Raw genomic sequence first — 23,903 nt, 5'->3', positions numbered from 1 at the left:
AAAGGACGTTGCCTAATAATTATGCACACCTGATATAGGATGTTGATGTCATTAGACCACACCCCTTCTGATTACAGAGATGCACATCACCTAATATGCTTAATTGGTAGTAGGCTTTCGAGCCTATACAGCTTGGAGTAAGACAACATGCATGAAGAGGATGATGTGGACAAAATACTCATTTGCCTAATAATTCTGCACTCCCTGTATGGCTGCGCTCATTTTTCCACTGTCCACTGGAACTAATCTGTTTTATTTTTGACCTGTTATTTATTCTTTGTTTGGTGGAAATTTTGAAAATGTCAATTCCAGGCTCCCGCAGTTCCAGGAAATCTGTATTAATGTCTTTTTTTGTGCATCTTGCGGTCCAAAAGACATAGAACAGACAAAGCAGCAGAGCCTCACGTTTGAGCAGCTGCACCCAGAGCGTAATTTGAGATGTACGGTATCATTGAAGTAAAGGTCTTTTTTGAAAGTATAACAGTGTTTGGTAAATTTGATGTCCATCCATTCATACTGTACATCCATCCAGTTTCTGACACTTATCTGGGTCTGGGTCCAGAACAAGCCCAGACCACACTCACCCCAGCCACCTTCTCCTGCTCATGTGGGGAAACACACGAGCATCTCTGCACCAGCTGAGAAACAGGTCTACCCCGGGGCCTCCTCCCAGTAGGACATTCCTGAAACACTACTTTATGTTTTGGTCACACACACACACACCCAACTGACAACTACCCTAAAATGTGTATTCTTGGAGGTTGCTGGTAGTCACTATATGAAATTGGTTGCAAAGAAGTAAACTGTGTTGCACAACCTCTTTGTGATTGCCTTTGGCTTCAAACTAAAAGTTGTGCGTTATTCGATGCAACAGTCTCCATTCTATTACCCATTTTTCCCAGTTTTGCAGACGTGATCTATCGAAGCGACAATCTGATTCCAACCAAAGCAATCTTAAGGAAACTTTTGGTAAGCACTCCCTTGGTGACCGATTTTATCTATCAACACTCAGCAGCAGAGGTTGTCAGGGGGTTGCCAACCAGTCTCTAGGCCTGCGTGACTGAGACCTTAGGTAGCACTTTACTCACTGTTCATTTGTTTAGATTACAGACCACTTAAGAATGTAAATAATGTAAGAGTATATACATTCACAATAGCAAATGTAAGTTCAAAGTAATACGTGATGTATTACTGTTTGACTGAACTGTGTGTGTGTTTAGGAAGAGCACAAGAGGCCCACAGTCAGGAAAATCAGTCCATGTTCCAGGGATATTTGTGGGTCAAATTATACTACATTGTGGACATGGAGTTGGAGACCCAACGGCCAGGCACTACGACTACTTTGAAGTCCACGGCACAGGTCTCAGTTTGCGGAGTCACGAAAAAACAGTTAGGACGTCCGCACAGACCCTCAAGCTCATTGTCTGATGATCAAATTTACATTTAGTTATTATTAATAAAATTAACGCAGCTTAAGTCTTTCCCCCATAAAGTATAAAATGTGTATTTAATGCCACATGATGATCCTCCCTGTACCCTTAATGACAAGTTGCGACACCTTGCTATATTTAAATAAAGGCCTACATTGTGTGTCCCTGAGCATAAATCTATAGATGCAGTTTTTGGTCCATAATTCATAAAGACATATGTATGGATTAAATTTAACCTTTAATTTAAATGGACTCTCTTCCTCACAGTCTTGGTACTTTTCTTTTGGTGGAAGGCCAGAAATTCTTCAAGTAAAGAATCCTCCAAAGTGCAGTCAACACAGCTGTAGCATGTGGATGAGCATCCACAGAAGAAAGCAAACCGCCAAACTTTTATTGATATTCTGATAATATGCAAACATTTTAAAACATCAATATTACAGTATGTTGTTGCAACACTGTGTGTATGTATTTTGAGTTTTAGACTGTTGGGTGGAACCAAATGAAACCTTAGGCCAACACAACATGCTGGGCAAAAACGCTTTCCAATATTTTCCTCGAGGAAAGAAAAAACAAATAATCAACAAAAATACATCTGTAATAAAAGTAATTGTTACTTGAAGCCCTTAATGAATTGTCTAGTACTTAATCATTCTTACAAAATAGCACCAAATGTGTCCATCGCATTTTTCCCAAAGCTCAAATCAACAAATCACTTGTTTTGTTCACGAAACGCCCAAATATTCAGTTCAGTGTCAAAGAAGACAAAAGAAAACCAGGAAGCTGTGAATTACTGGCTGTTTCTGCTCCAAACATTCATTTACAGACTAAGAATAACTCGCTTTTTAGCACTCGTTTTTCCTTTTTCTTCTCTGATGTTTTATTACTGATTTCTTTTCTTCAAATTATTATCTGCTAAAATAAATAACAAAACATGAAGCAGCTGAGTCTTTGTGAGTCTGAGTCTTGCCTTTTTGTAACTGCTTCGGTACACTTCCCTCTCACCTATATCTGTCACTATAAAATACACCTCCAGCCCACGCGTGTGTGTGTGTGTGTGTGTGTGTGTGTGTGCGCGCGTGTGTGTGTGTGTGTGCGTGTGTGTTTGCTGTCGTAGTTAAAAATGACGCTGACCTGCCTTGTTAAAAGTCTATCAGCAGGGTGGAGAAAATGTCACCAGGTCTCGGAACAAGGTCACATTTTTCAACTCCGTCCCAAGGAACCTGCTTAGTCTTCCACCTTCTCCACTCCTCCTCCTCCTCCTGCTGCCCTCCTTTCCCACCTCTTCCTCTACTGCACCCCACTTTTCCTCTCCGGTTTGTTCATCTTTTTTAATCCTCACTGTTTCATTTCTTCTCTAACCCTTCCTCTGCTCCCCCTTCACGTGTCTGGGACTCCATATAAAAACGATGTCCATATACGCACGGACACCCTCTCATCCTGCTCTTTCCACCTAACATCTGGTATCCTTTGATTTTTCCCTCTTCTTTTTCCATACATTTACTCTTATCCTGTCTTCCTTTGCTTTCTTCCCCTCGCTCCATCAACCTTTTCTCCCTGCTTCATTTTACTGCCTTTAACTCATCATCCTCTTCCTTTTCTTCTTACCTTTCCCTATCCTTTCTTTTCATTCATTCTGACATCATTTTCCTCTTCTCTTTCTCCATCTCAGTCAAACCTTTCTCCTTTTTCTCCATCCTCCATCTTATTTGTCCCTTCTCTTGTTTGTTTTCACTCCACACCCTCCTTCCAGCCCATATTTGCCTTTTCCCTCTCAAATCCTTCCCTTTTCGCATCTCTCTTTTTCCCAAATCTCCCTTTCTCTCCCATTTCTCTTCCTACTTTTGACCATGTTTCTTTTCTATATTCCTTCAGTTTTCCCCTTTCCCCATCTCAATCATTTAACTTCCTCCTTCAGAGACTCCCACCCCACAACCTCTAAATCTTCTCCACTTTCTTCGCCCTCTCCCCCTTTCTAACTTCCTTTTCTCTGTCTTAATTTCCCTCAATTCTTTTTTTTTTACATGGCCAATTAGCCTGGTCAGCTTTTAACAACCAAATGAAACGGATCTCACTTCCTTTCTTTTTAACCCTCTCTCGCTTTCCCTCCCTTGCTTATCGTTTTTCCCTCCCTTCCCCTTCGTTCTCTCTCTTTTTGATTGTAATGCGATGTCTTTCTTTGTATTCAGCACTTTTCTTCCTCACTCGTTAATTAAGAGTGTGGAAGGTGAGAGAGGCAGGGGAGAGGTGTGTGTGTGTTTGTGTGTGTAAGTAAACCACCATAGGTGCAAAATGCTTTTATGGCAGGAGGGATGAGTGTGTATTTGTCTATGTGTGTGTGTGCAAAGGGGTCCTACTGGGCCAATCAACATTAATGAAATCAGGTGGGTGTGTGTGTGTGTGTGTGTGTGTGTGTGTGTGTGTGTGTGTGTGTGTTTGTCGGAGTGCTTGGCTTGCAGAAGAGAGGGGATCTAAAAGGGGTCTAAAGAGGAGTGAGAGCTAATTAGAGTTCCCTGTCTCACAAGAGTGTGGATCAAACACACACAGAAATGCACAACTACAGGTACAGAGCACACACACACACACGGTGTGCGCCTGTAGATATTCATTTATACACACGCAGAGTTTCAAGTGAAGGTTTTCAATGTCAGGGAGGACTGAGCACAGCTGGTGGAAAGAGGACAACACATGCATACTAACACAGACGCACACACCGGCGCTGTACTTGTGAGGACCCTCATTGGCATAATGCACTTCCAAACCAATAACTCGGACTTGGACCTTTCCTCCACTTCAGCTCAACTTTTCAACCTCCTCCACCTGAAAACAGTCAGACTCCAGCGCCGCTTCCTTCAGGTTATGTTCATCTGCGGCCGAAGGTTAAAGTGGGCCGGACCCATCCGCAGAGGTGCACCTTTGATTAATAAGTAAATAAGTCTGTTTGGCAGTTTCATAAATAATAAAGTAAAGCAAGTTCATTTTTCATGTGCTACAGCCTGCCGTTCTTTCCACCCGAGGCCACGGAGATGCTCAACAAATCAGAAACTAATGTCACCCCACAGTCCCACCCCGCAACCAACACATGTCCTTTTAACAGTCGGCACTCGTTTTATCCATTTTCATCTGTGTGTGCCAAAGATATCACCAATTTACTATCGCCTATTTAATCCCAACAGTAGCCATGCTCTTATTTTGAAAGAGCCTAGACTTAACAACCTAGCTCCAGGCCTTCCTGTCTTGTGTTTTTCCTTAAGGTCATCTGATCAGGTCGCCGTTATAGTCTCTCATCCTGGACCACAGCTGGAGATGGTGGTGGTACTTATTCTGCTTTGCAGCGTTAGTGAGCGACACTCAGGAGCACCATCAGTCCAAGAAGGTGGACTTTGTGGAGGTGGTGGTACTATGTATTTTTCTTTACATTTTGGGTGTGGCTGCTTGCATGTCTTACCGCCACCACCTCAGCGTCAACGGCTGTTACACACCAAGCGCATTGTGAAAAAAACAAGAACATTAAATTCTGAACTTTTCGGATCCGAAGTGTCAGTTTTTGTTAAAAATTCATCATCAGAAATGCACACAAATAAAAAAATGAAATCGACATCAAGCATTAATGAGATGGTCCTGATGGTTCTAGACAAGAAAATTAAGAAACTGAGATTCTGGGTTCATCCAGTTCTCAGGAGAAGGCAGCAGCAGGGAGAATCTGATGGCTTGATCCAGCAGTTGAAGCTTTCGTACATATTTCAGGATGTCAGTGGAGCACTTTGAGCTCAGAGTTGGGATCACATTTCAGGAGGCAGAGAGCGATTTGAGCGGTATAATCAGTACTGTTGCATGTTTTGAGCTACGAGCACAACTGTTGCCTAATGCAGTGGTCTGATTGGCCATATCTGTTTATTCTGAATTTGTCCGGTGACATCACGTGGTTCGTGTGATTAACAGGTGAGTCTAAAACATTTTTAGCTTGCCTAATTGTTATGCGCCTGATGTGCAGAGGCCTTAATTCAATGGGAAAAAAATCTAATCTACTCAACAAACATCACCAAACAAATGCGTGTCCATCTGTTCTGCTACACAGCGGCACTGTAGCTGTATTTACAGAGAGTTTACAACATTACTGGATGTAAACTTTACTTTTAAAGATGGAGAGAGCTGCCAGAAGGACAGGGCAGCAGAGGATGTCATGGTGCTTTTAAGGATAAAGTCTGCTCATCAACTTAAAATAACAAAGTGGAAGAAATTTAAATCCCACACGAGTATTGCCATTTATTTATGAGTTACATTAATCAGACAGGCTATATAATGTGTTGTTAAAGTTCCATTTTGGCTCTTTTACATTGAAAAATATCTTTTAAATGAACAATTTTTTGTTATTTAAATGTTTGTTGAGAGTAATAATTTTTAACATGTACTTGTAGTAAAATTTGAGGTTGGTTAGGTTAGATCATGATGGCATTTGCTTATTCATTTTAAGCCGGAAAGCAGCCATGAAACTACGACAGTCCAGTGACAGTATGACAGTTATGGAAGCTTGTTTCTTGTTTGCATAGATAAGCTGAAAATTTAGGTTATTATCTCAAAATTTAGAATGAGGAAGTTAAAACTTTGAGATAATAACCTGAAATTTTGACTTGTGGATGGGTAATTTTTTTCTTACAGTGGTGCAAACAAGCTTTCCCACCATACAACACAGAACGGAGCTGGCTAAATCCACAAAGTGTAGTAACCCCCAGAGCGACAGCAGTAGCACTGGTCAGAAAACAGGCATGTGACTTTTTCCTAAACTGCCAAATCCCACTTTAACCTTCTATTTGACTAAACTGTCGTCTCACTTTCAGGCAGCTTGAACTGAAGTTGTCAGGAGGAGCGCAGAGCTTGCGACTCTCTCATTTGAGCCCAGGCTGGAGTTAAACGCAGGTCACGAAATCAGTTTTGCTCGGGTTAGACACGACTGTGGTTTTAGTGAAATATAAATAAACTCACTCTGGAATTTGTCTTTAAACTAGACTTGGATCTTTTCTTTAACCAAGTGCTGCTGGCATCTAAAAATAACTCGCCATATGTTTAGTCTCTGCAAGTCTCAAAATATGCTGATTAACCTTACTACAATCCTTTTAAAATGTGTTTGCTGTGAGTAATAACAAAGAATTTTCTAAATGACTAAGCTTTTAAGAAAGTCTGCACTCTATTAAAATGTCTTCCACTGAACAGCTCACTACTTTTGAAGAAATGCAAACTCAAATAAATGCAAATTTTGACTTAAAGATTGATCTTCCTCTTTGCTTCACTTTGCAAAATCTTTGTTAAATAATATCCTTTGTCTTTGAAAATTGAAACAATTTCCAAAAGATCGCCAAGGATCTTTCTAATGTTGTTGCTCTCTTTCCTCTTACTTTCTGTATTTACCCCACCTCCCCGAGTACGCTCTTTGTGATGGTGGGGAGAAAGAAGTCCCCAATGACAGGAAGAGCCATGTGGAGGAACCAGGCCCAGCCAGAAGCTACCTTCTGCTATGACAGGCTTTTTAATAAGCATGTCCCTATTTTCTTAATTGTTCAACCTTTAGTTTGATTTTAAAATAATCCAAAAATATTGTTTATCTTTTTCTAAAACTTTATACATTTCTTAAAAACCTTAAACTGGTCCAGACAAAGATGGAAGTACAAGAAGATGTGCACACAAATACACTTAGTACACTCACCAGCTACTTTGTCAGGTACACCCAGAGCCCTTAAGTAAGTCAGAGTTGTGTCAGCTGGGGTTCAGAATTCAGGGTTGTCACGTCATGGGTCATGTACGGGTGCATAGAAGGCAGTTGAAACACTGCATATGAAACCTCTGTGCTATTATATCTTTATCACGCACCTAGCATATTTTGATAACTTTCAGAACTACTGCAAGGCTCCAGGATCTGCCATTGCTGTAAAAAAGCAAAAACAAAACTCCGCTGGAATGAACGGAGATGACGTAACTCTTCCATTTAATGGCTCTGGATACACCTGGTCAGTTGCTTGCTAATGCAGAACTCTAATCAGCCAATCGCATACCAGGTATGCAGACATAGTCAAGATGACCTGCTGAAAGCCTGCAAGTTCTCAGCCATTAAGGTCAGAGTAGGCTTTAGAACTTTAAAATAAAGTTAAGGTGAAGAAGTTTTTAAATGGAGTGGGAGATTCACATCATGGCTGACAAATCTGCAGCAGCTGTGTGATGCTGTCATGTCAATGGACCAAAATCTCTGAGGAATGTTTCCAGAACCTTGTCAAATGTGCGCCATGAAGAATGAAGGCAGTTCTGAAGGTACAAGGAGCTCCAGCCTGCTAGTAGAAGTGGCTGGCAAGTATAATTTTCAGTGTTTGTTGCTCAGTTGGTTTCCCAACAGTGTTTATGCAGAATAACGGGCCAATAAGAACTTTCAAACTGGCCCAAAAACCAAACAAGTAGCCTTGATACAAAGTCGCTTTTGCCAAGTAGCTCAGTCACTCTGTTCCTCTTGTTGTTGGTATCTCAATGACATGTTCTTTTAGTCTTTTTATAGAAAAATGTGTTTCTACAGGACAGCTAAAAAAAAAGCAGGATTAGTTCCCATGAATATTATTTACTGTCAAATCTAAGACACGCTGGAATTCCAGCACGGAGAGCTTAAAGCCCCGTGACACGCAGCTGTCAGACACTTAAACGTAAGCTCTGTGAAATATTTACAGTCGTCGTCACATGCGTGTCTGTTGAGGTGCACATCAAAGGGAGGCCACTGCGCCTGCTTAACATCTCCACTGATCTCAAATGGGCCCCAACACACACATGTGCCTGCCATGTGTGTATCTGTTAACGTATGGCACTTTGCGTCATGTTGTTTGCGCGTGTGTGTATCGGCGTGACTGTGTCTGAATGAGCACGCGCTTGTGTGTGCGTGTGGATACCTTGTACAGCGCCGTTGTCTTGCTGGTTCCCATTAACTTCAGGTTTGTCCTCGGCTACAGCAGCGTCTGGTTTGTAACACAAAGACAAGACAGAGTCTCAGTGGGTCGGCCAATAAAAAACAAACAGCACCTTGTAACTGCGTGCAGGTGAAAGACAAACCGGATCCACAGAGGGTCCAGCCCCAGACAGTGTTTTTTTTTTTAAACTTTTTTCTTCGTGAGAATCACATCGGTGGGCGTTGCTATGCTTCTTTTCTCCTTATTAATGATAAACAGGCATAGTCACTGCCATCGGCCTGCACAGGAGCACCAACCTGAAGCAAACGTGGAGCTGCTTCTACGAGACGTAGTGCTGCAAACTGTGCTGGCGTTGTTTTTCTGCAGCGGTGCCACGCAGACAGATTAACTGCACGTTTACTGCTGCTGGTGATTATTCCGAATTTTATGGAAGGACGACAGAAAAACAGCAGCAGCCTATAACTCTGCTTTTAAAGCTGCTTGTTAGGGTAAACAAGAGGCTGAAGGGGGGGGAAATCATTCATCTAACAGGCAAACATTTAAGCAGTTTTAAACGCAGGCAGTTCGAGCTAAAGCGACAAAGGGAAGAATTTAAAAAGACGAAAGAAGAAGAAGTAGGAGGCGGCGAGAAAACAAACCGTTCTTTTTGTTGTTGTTGTTGTTGGCAGCGTGCAGCGGCTCAGGAGAAGGGGAGGACGAGGACGAGTGTTTCAGAGCGTCCTCCACTCTCTCCCTCCTCTTCGACTCGAACTCCAGCGCCTCCTGCAGCTTCCTCTTGGCCTTCTTCTCCTTCTTCAGCCGCTTCTGGATGGAGGCTGGAGGAAGAAGATAGCTCGTCTTGTATCTACCATGTAACTCACTGGCAAATTTCCATTCTTTCTAACGGCCCCTTTATGTTCTAACATTGCTTTTGAGGCTCATCTTCAAAGAACTTGTCAAATGCCCCCCCCTCCTCCTCCTCCTCTAACCTCTGCTCTGTAGTTCAGAGGTGAGCTGTCGTTCCAGACTCTCTCTCATCTCCCGTTCCCTGTAGAGCTCCATCTTCAGCTCCCTCTTCTCCGCCTGGATCTGTTTGTCCTGTGCCCGGGCGTTCTCCACAGCCACCTTCAGCAGGCCCTGAGTGCACAGATTGGAGTTTATAACCTCTAACACTGTTCAGGACGTGCAGATGAGACAGAGACCTGCCGTGTCGTCAGTGTTTAAATTAGGAGTACTTAGAAAAAAAAGAAAAGAAATTAAATCCCAATTTGTATATATGAATTTTTCTTTTGTATAAGTTAAAGTGCATCTGCCAAATTATATTATTTTTACTGATTTTTAATTTTTTCAAGGACTTCTTTAGTGAAACAGAGAGCTGAGGAGAGAAATGTCACGATTACAGACTGTGACCATACGTGTTTGTTTCCTTACTTTAGTTAGCTAATACACATGCTCATTACAAAAGCATCAGCTCTGTTACATCATGTTCAAGTGACTGTTTAACTCATTAACCCACTGTCTCTGCACATGTCCAAACTTTGTCTTCAAACCACTCAACCTGAGCTGTCCCTCATTTCTAATCGTGTCCACCTTGTCTTTTTAACAGCACCACCATCTACATCCTCTTCATCTTTCTCTCTCAGATCACTCCTCGTCACCCACTCTGTTCGTCACCTGTCTTTGTTGACCCCGGGTATTCAAACTCATCCACCCTCACTACCTCGTCTCCTTTCCACCTGCTTCCCTCTCATTCACACACACGTATTCTGTCTTGCTTCTCATTCCAAACATATGCAACCATAAGAATTATATGACCTAATGTAATATTGCTGTAGTGTTCTTTGCAGTAGCATTAAAAAAGTGCAATAAGTCCCTCGTACTCCTGGAGTCCATCTGCTGCCTTTTCCCAGCGGCTGTTAAAGCGACAGTGACAGTGAGAACAGCATCACACCTGTATGTTGGTGAGGAGGGTCTCCACTGACGACAGGCCGTCAGCGAACAGGAACGGAGCAGGAAACCCGGGCGGCAGGGTTTGTCCGAGCGGAGACTCCTCTGTGAGAAACAGTGAACAGAGCAGGCAACTTTAAATATTTTGGACCTGATGAAATGGTTTATCTGCCTGGTTCATTTAAGACGCTGTCTTAATTTGTGAGGACCCTGCTCCACAAATTCAAAAAAAGAAGAAAGGTTCCTTCGACAGTACTTGTCACGAAGTCAGAGTGAAGTTTATGAAATGTTTACTAAGGTATAAAAGGCAACGAAGCAGCGTCACAGAAATCAATTACACCAAACCCACACGCACACACACACACACACACACACACACACACACACACACACACACGCACACACACACACACACACACACTCTGAGGTCGTTAGTATTCAGACAATCATGTGGGGTACTAATTGGCAAGGATTAAAGACATCCTTGATTTGTGTGTGTATGCGTGTGTGTTCATTGTGAGTGCGTCACAGTGTCTGCTCAGCCCTTAATGCCTAACACACTGACAACTGGGTTAACTCTGCTGTGAAATTAACGCTGATTAAGATGCACTCTAACACACACACACACACACACACACACAAAATCTCCATCCCCTATCTGCCACTTCATCCACACATCCCTCGACTACCTTTCCCATCGTTCCCAGATCTTCCTTCATCATTTATTTCTCCACCTCAGCTCATCTCTTTTCTTCATCTTCATCTTTTCATGCTTCTTTTTTCCCTCCGTTACTCTTTTCCCCATTTCCTTAAATCCATGTCAGGTTATCCTTTCTATCGTTTCAACCCTTTTTGTCTTCCCTGCTCCTTTCCTTATTTCTCTGCAATTAATTTCCTTATTTCTGTTCATCCTTCTATGTTAAGCTTCTAGTTTGTGGTTTTTGGCTACTTGGAGTGGTGGAAACAAGCTTTAAGGTAGAAACTGACCATCTTCCAGTTGCAGGTCCAGTACTAACACACCTTTAGCTCTGTTTTTGGTCCCTACGAACATTTTTGTCACTTCTGAATGATCGACTCATAATTCTCTGCAAGTTTGCCACTATGAGCAAGCCCTTTTACACTAACTACAATATTTGTTATTTCTCATTTATAGCTGCTTTGAGCCTCAAAATGCTTCTTTTTCTGCTTTATCTCCTTATTATGTTTCCATCTTCACTGATTCATCACCTCCATTTTTTTTATTCCTCTGCTTTTCACTCAGACCCCTGCCACCCCTTTCATTATCAAACACTGAAAACGGCCAGGCTTTTCATATATTTACCCTGATTTCTTTCACTAAAATATGTTTGGCCAAAAAATAAATAATGAATAAATAAAGGGTAGAGACGGTGAAGAGGTGGAAGAGCAGAGAATGATTTAAGAAAAAAAGGTAGATTAAATAAGGAGCACAAACAAGGAGATAGTAAAGGAACAAAAACAGGAGCTGGAGGAAATGTTCATCAGTGTTAGACATATTTGAGCTTTTATTTTGAAAAATCAATAGATGGTGAAAGAGATTCATTGTTGGCTGGCTACAATTTGAAGTTCATACCATCCATACTACAGCTCATACTACTAAAGAAAGAATAAAAAACACTATGAATGAAATTTCATGTCAACTTCCAAGTTTCCATTTAAAGAAAAGACACAATAAAAATACAACCAAGGATTTGAAGCGCTGTCAGGTCATTTTTGATAACAAGTTTGGTTTATTATGTTGCTCTGCTACAGTAATTACTGCACTACACCGTCCAGATGGAGCGAGGCCACAGGGAACATTGTGGTCTGTTAACACCCCAGAGAGGAGCGGCAGCACTTCCTGTGTCTTTTTGTGGCTTTTAAAAGTTTTTTTACTCAATACATAATTTTTGTTGAATCACTCTCCAACAATACCAACTACACTACAGACACAGTAAATATTGTAGGTTATTTTCCTGTCTATCTGAAAATAAAACATAAAATCCTTTTAGCACATAAACTCCTTAAGACTTAGGAGTCAAATTATCCTAACATATGTATTTTGTTCTAGAGTGAATCATTTGTACAATATTTGATTTTTGTGGCATTTAACAATCTTAAATTTACCTGGAAGGCAAAGAATGCGTTATATACATGGAAAAATGTAGGTCTGTTTATTATTTATAACTAATGTATAAAGAACGTATATAGAATAATTCTAAACATCAATTAAATGGTAAATGTACTTAAATTTAAAGCAGCTTCTTACAAAAGGCTCATTCAGCCACATTTTTTCCATACCAAGAACTTTGAATCTAACGTTCACGGGATCTTGCCCATAGACTTTTTGACATGCAGGTTGGAGGAACCAGAACCAAACCACCATCCTTCCAATTAGTAGATCCAACCATACTCAACAACTTGATTTGTAACATGTCCTTTTTTAGAATGTCAAAATGCGACAGCACAACAAGCTGTTAAAAAAACAAACAAAAAACAGTCTGCTTGATGGACTTTTTGTGCTTTCCAGCGTCCTCTGCAGTGCGTCACCCCTCTTTCACCCACATCTGAAAATCTCCAGACAGGAAAGGAGACGACCCCGTTCATTTACCGACATCAAAAGCAGCCTTTGGGAGTTTCAGAGTCGAGTAAATATGCGTAAATGACCCGGTTCTGTAAAGCGTTCTGCAGAATGACGCTCAGGTTAGGGTTCATCCTTTCACACGCAGGAGTGTGGCTGCTCCATCATTCAAAAAAATTTCTTCACAGACAAACTTCATAGCAAGCAGCTTGATACGGCCTCCGTAAAAGAGTAGACTCTTCTGGAATCACTCTTCTGGAATCACAATCACTGTCTTGAGTCGCCGAGATCATCTCTGGTAGCGACACTGTAGCTAGAACTTAATGCACCTGGTTTATTCCCACCCATTATTTTCCAAAAATGAAAGGTGGCCGTCAGTGCTTCCCTTTTAGTTTCTACTACAAGCACCTATGGTAACAATTTGGAAATCCTACATCGCCTTGTTCTGGAGTTATCATGTTCACAAAGTTAGGTTTTTCTTACGGTGGTCCTGAGAGGTCAAACGGACTGTAACTTAAGAAAACACCAGCAAATAGAAAAACGCTGCAAACGGACACAAAATGCAGCGGAAGTTGAATAAATTACATTTAATTTCCGTTTCATTAATAGTTTGATAAAACTTCATCACTGACCTCGACTTAGAGTTTAAACTCACCAAGATTCAAACTCATCCAAGGTTCTTAGTGTATACACCTGTTGTATCAGTTTGAAAATCCTACATGACATCTTTCGAATGATCATGTTCTTGAAGATTTTCATGTTCAAGATTTTCAAAAAATTTGATCTCTGACCCAAGATTCAAACTTTTGGAGATTATGTATCTGAATTTCAGGAGCGGGACCACGCCTCTAAACACGCTCCTTCCGGTTGCCATCTATATAGGTTTCACCAGTTCTGCAACTGTTCATTCTCGCTTACGTGCCCCACCCTCCCTCCCTCCTTGTACTCAATTCTTTAACTTCTTCACTTCTATTTAGTACATGGGGATCTGCCAGGCCCAGGAGCCGTCGCCAGTCCCCTTCGAGGCCAATTCATGTCCAAGCATTCACCTTTACCTACTAAAACGTTGTCAATCCTAAAACGAGGACATGGGCCCAGCTAGTGAAATCTGTGATTTTTAGTGGATTCATCTATGGTATAAGTCAGGGGTGGGCAATCTCACCTTGGGTCAACACACCTGAATCACATGATTAGTTTGTTACCAGGCCTCTGGAGAACTTCAAGACATGTTGAGGAGGACACATTTAAAACCTGCAGGGACACCGGCCCTCGGGGCCTGGAATTGCCCACCCCTGGCTTAGGGGGTAGAGCAGGTCATCTAATAATTGGAAGGCTGGCGCGTCAATCCCGGGCTCATTCAGTCTAAACATCCTTGGAGAAAATATTAAGTCAAGTTGGTCTCCGGAGTGTGAATGTTAGATAGAAAACACTTAAGCACAGGAAAAAAAGTGCTTATATGGGTGAATGAGGCAAGTTGGACAAAGTGCTTTGAGAACTCAGGTAGAGAAGCTCTATATAAGAACCGGTCAATTATCGTATTCACAAAGGCAGGTGTCGACAACATCAACCTTTAATGGCCGAGTGGTAAAAAGCGTTTTTTAAATGAATCATTTTAAAGATTATGAGAAATCTGCCACCTGTAATCAACACTTTTCTAACTGTATTAGGAACCTCCATCTGGGAAAACTTTCATATTCATCCATACATGGCAGAGTGTTTATGTGTTAGATAGTTCCTCTGATAGATAAAAAGCAACAACTGAATTATGTGAAACAAATTGTGTTTGTGAACCTTAAAGCTCTTAAAGTAATTCTGATGCTTTCACTAGCTAACATCAACACAGTCTAAAAAGCCTCAGTTCTGATTGGTTCACAGAGCCTACTATAAAAGGCAACACACCATCACATTTATGAAGGAGGGCTGGCGCGGGGGGGTCACGTGGCCTGACTCCACCGCAGATATCGGATTAAGAAGACAATCTTCGAGACCGAGTTATCTATTTTTCTTTAGCCCTTATTGATTTTAAAGGAAGTAGCACTCCTGCTGATGTCTGCAGTGGAGCTTCAGGAGCGTGAAAGGTGGAGGTGGGGGGAGGGGGTGAGGATGGAGAAAGAGGAATTACAAGAATAATGTGTTATAAGAATGGAAAATACAGCGGACGGGGGGTGGAGAAGAAAGAGTGTGAAGGAGGAAGGAGAGGCCCTGCTTGCTTTTAGTGCGTGACCTCCTGACCCCTTTTAGCCACGCTTCCTTCACTTAGCTTTCCTCGCTCACCCCCACCCCACATCCATCTATCCATCTTTTATCCATCTCTCCCTCCCTTGCTCATCTGATTGATGGTTTGGAGACAGGTGATCAATAGGAGGGGCAGAACATCCTGACTCTTCTGTTTCTCAGTGTGTGTTTGTCTCTGCATGTGTGCGTGTGAATACAGTAGATGAGGAAAGCCCTCCTAAGTGAGGAAATTTATCAGATGTCAGAAGTAACCGGGAGAGGGCTTAGATTAAGGCGAGTAATGGAATATCCTCACTTATATTTAAGTGTGTGTGCGAGTGTGTGGTCCAACCTTTGTCCTTTGTTATTTTCTTGATGGGTGGAGTAGAGTTGGTCAGCGCAACATCTGCATCAGCTGACACCAGTCCTGTTGAACGAAAGCATGCTCTGGTTATGTGTGGGCATTACAGTGTGGACGCATGTATTTGCATACATGTACATCTTCCTACTTGTGTGTTGTCTAGTGTGTAAGATCTTTACTATACATGCTGCTTTGTTTAAAAAAATGTAAGACAATTACTAAAAACTTATGTTTTGCCTGTGTTCAAGAATGAAAGACAGCATAACCAAATTAGACATATTTAAGACGCTTAAAACCATTAAAGATTTATTTTTATGTTTAAAAACTTACTTTCATGATAACCAGTCAGCAAATCACTTAAAAAAAGCTCAAAGTACACAGTTTACATTGATGTGACAAAGAAAGCAGCAAATCCTCTGATTCAAGAGGCGGAAATGTGAGTACTTTGCATGGTTTCTCAGATTTTTGCATTTAATCTGCCTCTTTGCTGTGTGTGTGATGAGTATGTGTGTGTGTGTGTACCCAGTCTTTCAGGCGAGCTGGAGGCTGAGCTGCTGGGCTGCGACTGCAGAGGAGTATTGGTTTCGTCAACAGACGGGGAGAGCGAGGGGCTGTCGCACACTCTCTCCTGCAGGAGGAGAGGCAATGAATGAAAGTAAGTGGAGAGATTCAAACATGTTACACTGGCTTATAACTGGCTGCCAGTGATTAAAGCTCTCTCTCTCTATAATCATTCTCAACATGTCATAAAGATAAACTTTATTAAATTTTTCATTGATAATTACAAAGTTGAGTAAGACTGGCTTTGGATGGTCCGCTGCACAGATGTTTACGTGAGATGATTAAATGAATGTGTATTTGTTGTAGAAATACAACTAATTCATATTTTGTCAGAAATTTGATTAAATAAAATAAAATCCAAAACTTAAAGATATCAAACTGACAACAACACAGCCAAGCTTCCCAAATCCAAATTCCCTCCGGATATTTTGCTTGAAAAATGTATTTAATTATTGCATGTATTTATTTTCACTTAAAATATGTATTTATTATTATGAAACAATACATCATTACACATCTTTAGAAACTTTAACATCTATTCCAACATCTTCACAGTCTGCACCACTGCATGTATGTGTATAAACATGACGTACGTGTTGTTATTGTCTGTGTAATGTGAAGTACATTTAGAGCAAAAGAAAAATAACTCCTGCATGTGTACACATACTTGGTCAATTAAAGCTGATACTGATTGCACTGCAATTTAAACCAAATGAGCTTTTCTTAACAATTTAAGGACTCAATCTGCTTCTATAAAAGGCTTTAATCTTTATATTTGGGTCTACTGTGTTATTGCGCAGCCTAAATATTTAGAAAAGTAGGGTATATGGTAATCATCTGGTGGGCTGCAGTAGCCACATAAGACTAAAGAGCACTGTAATGGCAAACAAACTCTCGAATAAAAGATTTATGTAAAGATGTAAAAGATTTTTCACACAGGAGTTCCTCATGGATCCCAGTCGGATCCTCTGCAGTTGCGTGTCGTGTTACCTTGATGACAGGTGCACGGTGTACGTGAGTGTGTATCTGCTGGGCTGCAGCGGCCATGTTGGCAATGGTGCTTAGGTGGTTCATCTGTGACATCGCCATGGCAACAGACGCAGGCGGCAGCCCCATGGGCAGCAGAGGGTGGGGCATCATCATAAAAGGCAGATCCAACCCTGAGAGACAAAAAGAGGATAAACTCTCCTCACTCTGAGGCAACCTGACATTAAGGCAGGGGGTCTCAAACTGTGAGGTGGACCCCACTGGTGGGACGTGGATAATAACTAGGTGAAAGACAGGAAGTGAAACCAAGATGAGTCCATATCATTTATTTAAATTTTCAGAGAAAAGTTCTTGCTGATGCTATTGTGCTGACGTTGATTTCAGTTAAATGAAACTGAGAATTTTTTTTGCAAATAGTGATTGGTAAGAGTTGTTGGCTGTGGAGCAGAAGATTATTATAGTTAACCAAAGCTAAACACAAAACTTAAAGCTATATGTGAAAAAAACTTTTAACAAAGGCAAAAAACAGACTTAAAAAAAACCTAACTGAAATGATTTTGTGAACTTGGAAAACATAACTAAAATAAATATGAAAATAAAACTGGTAAAAATTTAATTACAACTTGTCTGATGAGGCACTGATGACTGTTTAATGAGAAGTTAGTAGTCTAAAAAAACTGAATCACTGCTTTGAAAAAGTTGTTAAAAAATACACACAAAAATCTGTAAAAGCACATTTATTTGCCTTTTTACACATTTTCCTGAATGGTTAATAACTAAAATACATAAATAAGCCTTTGGTTTTATATATTTCAGGTGCATATTCACTTAAAATTAATTTCACGTTTATTGAGGGTAGTCTTTTTTTTTAATTTGAGTGTTCATCTGACATTTGTCCGCCATGCAATAATAATTAAAAAAAGACTAAAACTAACAGTGAGACTAATAAAAACTAAAGCAAAACTAAACATTTTTTAAGCAATAAAAAGCAAACTAAAACAAGGAAATCCACCCTGGCAAAGAACTGAAATCAAACAGGATTAAAAACATAAAGTGAAAATAAAATAAGAATAAAAACAAATGAGAAAATTAAAAAAATTATAAAGGTGGTGAGGCACAACACAAGTGCGGCCTCCCAGAAAAAGCTTGCAAACCATTGCTTTAAAGCAGCTTAACTTAAGAGGAGCATCCACTAGTGTAACAGCAGAAATATGACATGAAATGAAGAAAATGCGAATATGTTTTCTTTTTAACCCAAGTAAAATATTACATACGAGATCTTTTTCTCTCTCTCTTTTTTTTTACATTTGGTTACTTGAAGCTTGATGGTGAAAACGAGACAGTAACACAGTCTGAGATTGTGTCTGTGAACTCAGGTTGAACTTAACCTTGAGGAGAGAGGGAGAAGGAGAGGTGTCATTTCAGTGTCGAATGTCTCGCTAACAAAAGTTAACCAAGCAGAGGAGGACAGAGAGAAAGAAAGACAGGAAGACCAATAAAACACGGAGGTCAGAGGTTTGAAGGGTGATGAGGTGAAAGAAGGGAAAAAGAGAAGGTCAGTTTTGTAGGTTTTTTTCTGTTTTATTCTCTGCCTGCGCTCTTTGAATACATCCTGTACTGGTGCATGTCCTGTCTCCAGGTTTTGTGCTTTATCTCTAGCAACACTTTTACGTTTATTTGCCCAGCTCTCCTTTTTATCCTCCTCTTATCCACCTCTCAGTTTGCCCTCTTTCTCTCCCCCTCGTCTTCCTCTCTTTACCTCATGCACAGATGCACATCACCAACCACACATTTCACCGTGTTTGTTAGGACTATCCATTAGCTTCGATTCATCCTTTAAAACCCCCCTTCCAAAACCTCTTAGAAGTCCAACCTTGACCTCTGACCTCCAACCTCAGTGACCCCCCCCCCCCCCCCCCGACCCTCAGATAGGCCACTTATTTTCCAAGACGAGCTCCCAGCTAGATGTACACACTTGAGCAGACGCCTCAGCTGTCCCACACACACACACACACACACACACACACACACACACACACACACACACACACACACACACACACACACACACACAAATGTGCAGCGGCTGCTTTCATTCCAATGAAACAATAACACTGATTGCTGTTGTCGTGACGATTGAAGTGATAGAATAATCAATGTGAGTGTTTGTTGCCGCCGCTGTTCTTTTTGTGTGTGTGTGTTTGTTTGTGTGTAAATATATTACTTCTGCAGTTAGAAAAGGAGTATGAGTGTGTCTCTGTTTATGTGTGTGTGTGTGTGTGTGTGTGTGGTGTTGATGAATTGAGTCATTTAGTAGAGTGTGTGCTGATTAATCCCGGCAGAGTGTTAATACAGGAGATGGGAACAGATTAAATGGCGTACATTAACAAATATTGCCACCCTTTAAACACACAAACTCACACACCTTCAGTGTGTGTGTGTGTGTGTGTGTGTGTGTGTGTGTGTGTGTGTGTGTGTGTGTTGTCCTTTTTTTCCTTGTGGTTTGTCTCTCGTGGCGTGGATGTGTGCACTCACTGTTTGCCAGTAGCTGTTGCTGCTGGAGTTGCTGTTGCTGATTGACAGCTCCTAAGGCGGGCCCCCTCCCGGCACCTCCCGCTGCACCACCAGTACCAGCTACTCCTCCTCCTCCCACTGGTGGTGCTCCTCCACCACCACCACCTCCTCCTCCTCCCGGCCCTCCGCTGTGGGCACCAGCAGGGGGGCTGGTCAGACGCTCCTTATCCCAGGAACACTCACTTCCTCCTGGGTAGAGATGGAGATATTTTTATTCCAAATGGTCCAAAAATAACAAACAAATACATGTTTGTGTGTCTTTTTTCCCTCGTTTTTCAACAACAGTTCATCGGTTCATCCATCTCTGGGTACATTTCTGGGGAAAGAAGGACCCTATAAAGTACTGTGGCTAAAAGTTAATTTCTGTTACAGTCTTACAACAGCGTCGGACAGGGTACCACTATTTTAGAGCCCTCCAAAATTGTAACCACAGCCTTTAAACCTTTAAACAGAAAAGCTGACATTTCATAACGACACCTGTTACAAAACTGTGTTCAGCATAGACTGTAAATAAAAGATGTAGTTACTATCAAGCCACCCACTGGCTAGCAAGGCATTACAAATCTTGAGTTGAGCATTTTTGTTGTTGCCATCTTACTGTTGTGAAACCAGCAAGTAGGCTGTAGATCTCAATAACCTGCCTATTGTAAAGCATGCCCTGCTTTATCATCCTTTTTTACCCTAAGGTGGACAATAATGTACAAACTGAACGTCACTTCCTGTTTAGTTAGACTTAAAATTAGCTACTGAGACCCTGAACTCTCAAGGAAATGTTTACCAAGGCCATGAATTAAATAGGTAGTATGGTTGTTTTATCTAAAGCCTGTGCAGCAAGTACTCTTTCAATATATAGATCACCAGCTCAACCAGCTAGTGGTACCCTGCACTTAATGGCTCACTATAGTATAATATGACAGGAACCAGGAAAAATGTTTGGTTGCCCAGTGATTTGTTTTGCTTTTGTTGACTGATTGCAAGTAGTTGCAGTGACCAACTCGTCCACCACTTTAGATCAGAAGTGACTGGTGGTCCAACTCTACTTGTAATCACTCTTAGACAGATTGCCAACAAGTTGCAATCAACTTGAGCGAGTCTGCGCCGATGACTGCAGCTCGTCTCTGACACGTTTCTTTACAGCACAGGACTCGACTCATCTTGACGCTGACTGGTTGCATTCTGGTTATATTCCTATATAAAAGGAATAATGCAGAGCACCTGTATAATTTTGCAGTTAAACTACCATCCTGCAGCAACTACGTCACTATTTGTTGATGAGTTTCTGAATTTCTGTTTTAAAGCAAGTGACTGAAGCATAATGTAGCTCTGCTCTGTATGCGGGGAGCACAGGAGTTAAGCACATGGCAAAAACCCAGAGCAAAGGAGAGAGATTAGCGTGACTATAGATGATGTCAAAATGTAAAAGACACTCTCACAGTGGAAATATGAAAAGAGCGAAGTGCACATAAATCAGGTTAAAAAAAAGAAGCCAAATTTAATTTTACATGTTTTCTCAGAAAGGCCGAGGTCTCTGTGGAGCAACTCAGACCACTACTGATGGATATATCGATCGATAGAATTGATCTAAAAATCCTGGTACATTTTCAAAGCTTCTTCAAACAGCAGGAAACATTTGGTTGTCTGTGAAATTAAAAGGGAATAAAGAAAGTGTCCAAAATCCTGTTTCTTATAATTAAAAATGATAAATGAAATACATTTAGCTTGTAAACAATCACACGCGTGTAAATGACTGACTGAAGCATTATTATTGTGATAAAATGATGATCACCACAACTTTTTTCCGTTGTTTGGATCCAAAATGAATTTAATCACTTTCTCACTTCACACCTTCATTCCCTCTCTCTCTCTGTATAGTGCTGCCTCTCTCGCTCTGCACAGTTCTCTCTCTGCTCCCCTGTTCCCTCTCTCATCCATCTTCATCTCCCTCCATTAGTTTGAATTAGCAACCGTCTCTCTCTATTATTGCCTACTGAATTCCCTGCGCTCTGTGAGTGTGTGTCTGTGTGAGAGTGTGTGTGTGTGGATGACAGCTGGGCCTCATCCCCTCTGCCATTTACACCGGGGAAGAAAAGAAGTATAAACAGATGGGCAGATGTTCTCTCTCTCTCTTCTCATTTTTTCCTTGGCCTTGTCCTCTACCTCCCAGCCTCTTTTTTTCTCTTTGCCTCTCCTCCATGTTTCTCTGTCTTTCACTTTTTTGGGCCTTTTTTGCATTTCCGTGTGAGTCTTCTGTGTGTCTCTTCCTCCTTTTTCTCTCCAACTTTCTTAGAAACTTACACCTTTGCTCTGAGGCTACAGCTTGCAGCTCTGACACCTGGATTTCAATTTAGCTGCTGCAAAGTTGTGGCTCTTGTTTCCTTTATTTTGGGGTCAGTAATCATTCCTCTTGTTCATAACATTAGGGTAAAATAAAATCCAGTCTTAACAGGCTTTTAGTGTGAGGGAGTGGGGACTAAACCCAAAGCAAGTTATTTAAAGCTAATAAGAGGGTTGTGAGACTTTATCTTCTGACCTTATGGTCTTTTTAGGAAAAAGAATTTGCTGTTTTTGTTACTTGCCCTCTATCCACTCCACTCCAGAGGATATCCACTTGGATAGATGAATTCAGATTCCTAAACCCTCATTAGCTTCAGATATAGTTGACACACACAATAAGGACTGCATGACCCCTATCATTTCCTCTGATGCTAAACTACAAAAGGACAACCAGCATGAACAGGAAGAAATATGTTTTGGTTAAAGCCATCGCTCCACCTATTCACTTTTTAAAACATCAACCTATGGTAACTGGGATAGGCTCCAGCCCACCCACAACCCTAATAAGTGTAAGCAGAAGACAGGATGGATCGAACCTGTTTTAGGTTTATATGCCACTAACTATGGTGTCAAATTAAGTTTGCTACAAAACTTCTCTTCTCCTACAGCTTATTTAGGCATCAGTCACACAGGCCCAGAGACTGTGCTGGTCTGCAGGCACTAGTCACCTTCAAAGGAAAAGTTGTGCTTTAAAAGGTTAAACTTTCACCGTCAGTGCAAGTAGTTTCAGTCATTATGCAAATGTACTGTTTATACATTAACTGCTTCCTTCACTACAGTGAACGTTTGCAAACATAATCTAATTAGTGATTTTGTCTCCTATCACAGCAGCTCTATAATAATCAGCAGGAGTTCGAGTAATGTAGCTCTTTCTCCATTAATAAAGCAATTAGAGGCAGATTTGAAAAATAATGAGATATGGCGTTACCTTCCTTTGTGAATACCAAGAAAATATCATCTCAATGTGGTTTAATAGTAATTACCCATGTGTTCATCTCTCACTCTTGAGTTTATGGCCCTTTTAATTTGAGTAATCCTCACTGAAATAACACTGCTCTTGTTCAAAAATTCATTTTGATTTCATTCATTTATATTAGATAGATACGATTTATTTCGAACATGCAAATATAATTGAAATAACAAGAGAAAAAAACAAAACTTAAAAATCATCATGTATATATCGATGTCTACAGAATGTGTGTGCTCGAAAAGGAGTAGGATGAAGTTTACAGTTTTCCTGTTCCTACCCCCTTACTTCAAATTTCATTGCTTACAAATCCATATCCAGGATTCAACATATTTATTGATTTGTTATTTAGTATTTATCCACGTTTCTATACAGAAAAAACACTTGTTTGCTTTTCTAACTCGACACAAAAACCTGACACGTGAGTAATTTTGCTGACATGCTTTGGCCCAGCGTCTCACATGTTCTCACTGTTCAATGGTTAGAAGCTGCCATGGAGACATATGTCATGTTACAAGCACTTTATAACCAAAGCTGCTGCCACAAAGTTGCTCTATATGAAATCACCATGTTGCTATGAAGTATTTGCAGTTTTTTCCTCCTCATAGGTTTTATTAACTCCATCTTCTTTCTCACCTCCACCTACAGTGTTTTATTTCCAGTGTGACACTGTGGAACATCTGCATCTACACACCAAATCACACCGTCACACAAAACATCGGTGTGGACAAACAAATGGCGTGATGTGAAATGACATTTAAAAAAGAAGACTTTAAATGTGCTGATGTGACTCACAGAATGGCACAAAAAGTGTTGCGCTATGATTTAAATGTCAGGTTTCATGTTGGTTAATGATACAGAAATAACTGCGGGCCGACGATGCAAAGGTTTAACTCTGCAGCAGCATGTCAACTGTCCTCTCTCCTCAAGAAGGCGGCAGAAAAAGAAGATTCAGGTGAGCAATCAGAGGGGTGGTCTCTTGAACCATGGACAGTTTACACCATTTGTGTACACTTATAGCATTTGTTCTTTAATT

At 41.0% G+C, this 23,903-nt stretch overlaps 1 protein-coding gene across 2 annotated transcripts in view; it reads right to left on the bottom strand.

Moving 5' to 3' along the window:
* The window catches only part of LOC113019418 (dachshund homolog 2-like), a 121,509-nt gene that overhangs the window by 7,211 nt on the left and 90,395 nt on the right, over positions 1-23,903 (bottom strand). Inside the window, exons 4-11 of one of the 2 annotated variants that reach the window (XM_026163139.2) lie at positions 19,528-19,755; positions 16,996-17,165; positions 15,967-16,072; positions 15,436-15,510; positions 10,296-10,396; positions 9,334-9,481; positions 9,004-9,180; positions 8,348-8,413 (exon numbers count right to left, since the gene is read on the bottom strand). In XM_026163139.2, coding sequence (XP_026018924.1) covers positions 8,348-8,413; positions 9,004-9,180; positions 9,334-9,481; positions 10,296-10,396; positions 15,436-15,510; positions 15,967-16,072; positions 16,996-17,165; positions 19,528-19,755 — 1,071 coding nt within the window. The remainder of the gene's footprint in view (positions 1-8,347; positions 8,414-9,003; positions 9,181-9,333; positions 9,482-10,295; positions 10,397-15,435; positions 15,511-15,966; positions 16,073-16,995; positions 17,166-19,527; positions 19,756-23,903) is intronic. The other variant, XM_080292440.1, reaches the window with a different exon arrangement.

This window comes from Astatotilapia calliptera, chromosome 3 (genome assembly GCF_964374335.1).
Source record: "Astatotilapia calliptera chromosome 3, fAstCal68.1, whole genome shotgun sequence".
NCBI lineage: Eukaryota > Metazoa > Chordata > Actinopteri > Cichliformes > Cichlidae > Astatotilapia > Astatotilapia calliptera.
The sequence above is the reverse complement of the archived record's forward strand: the minus strand, read 5'-3'. Positions and strand labels throughout refer to the sequence as shown.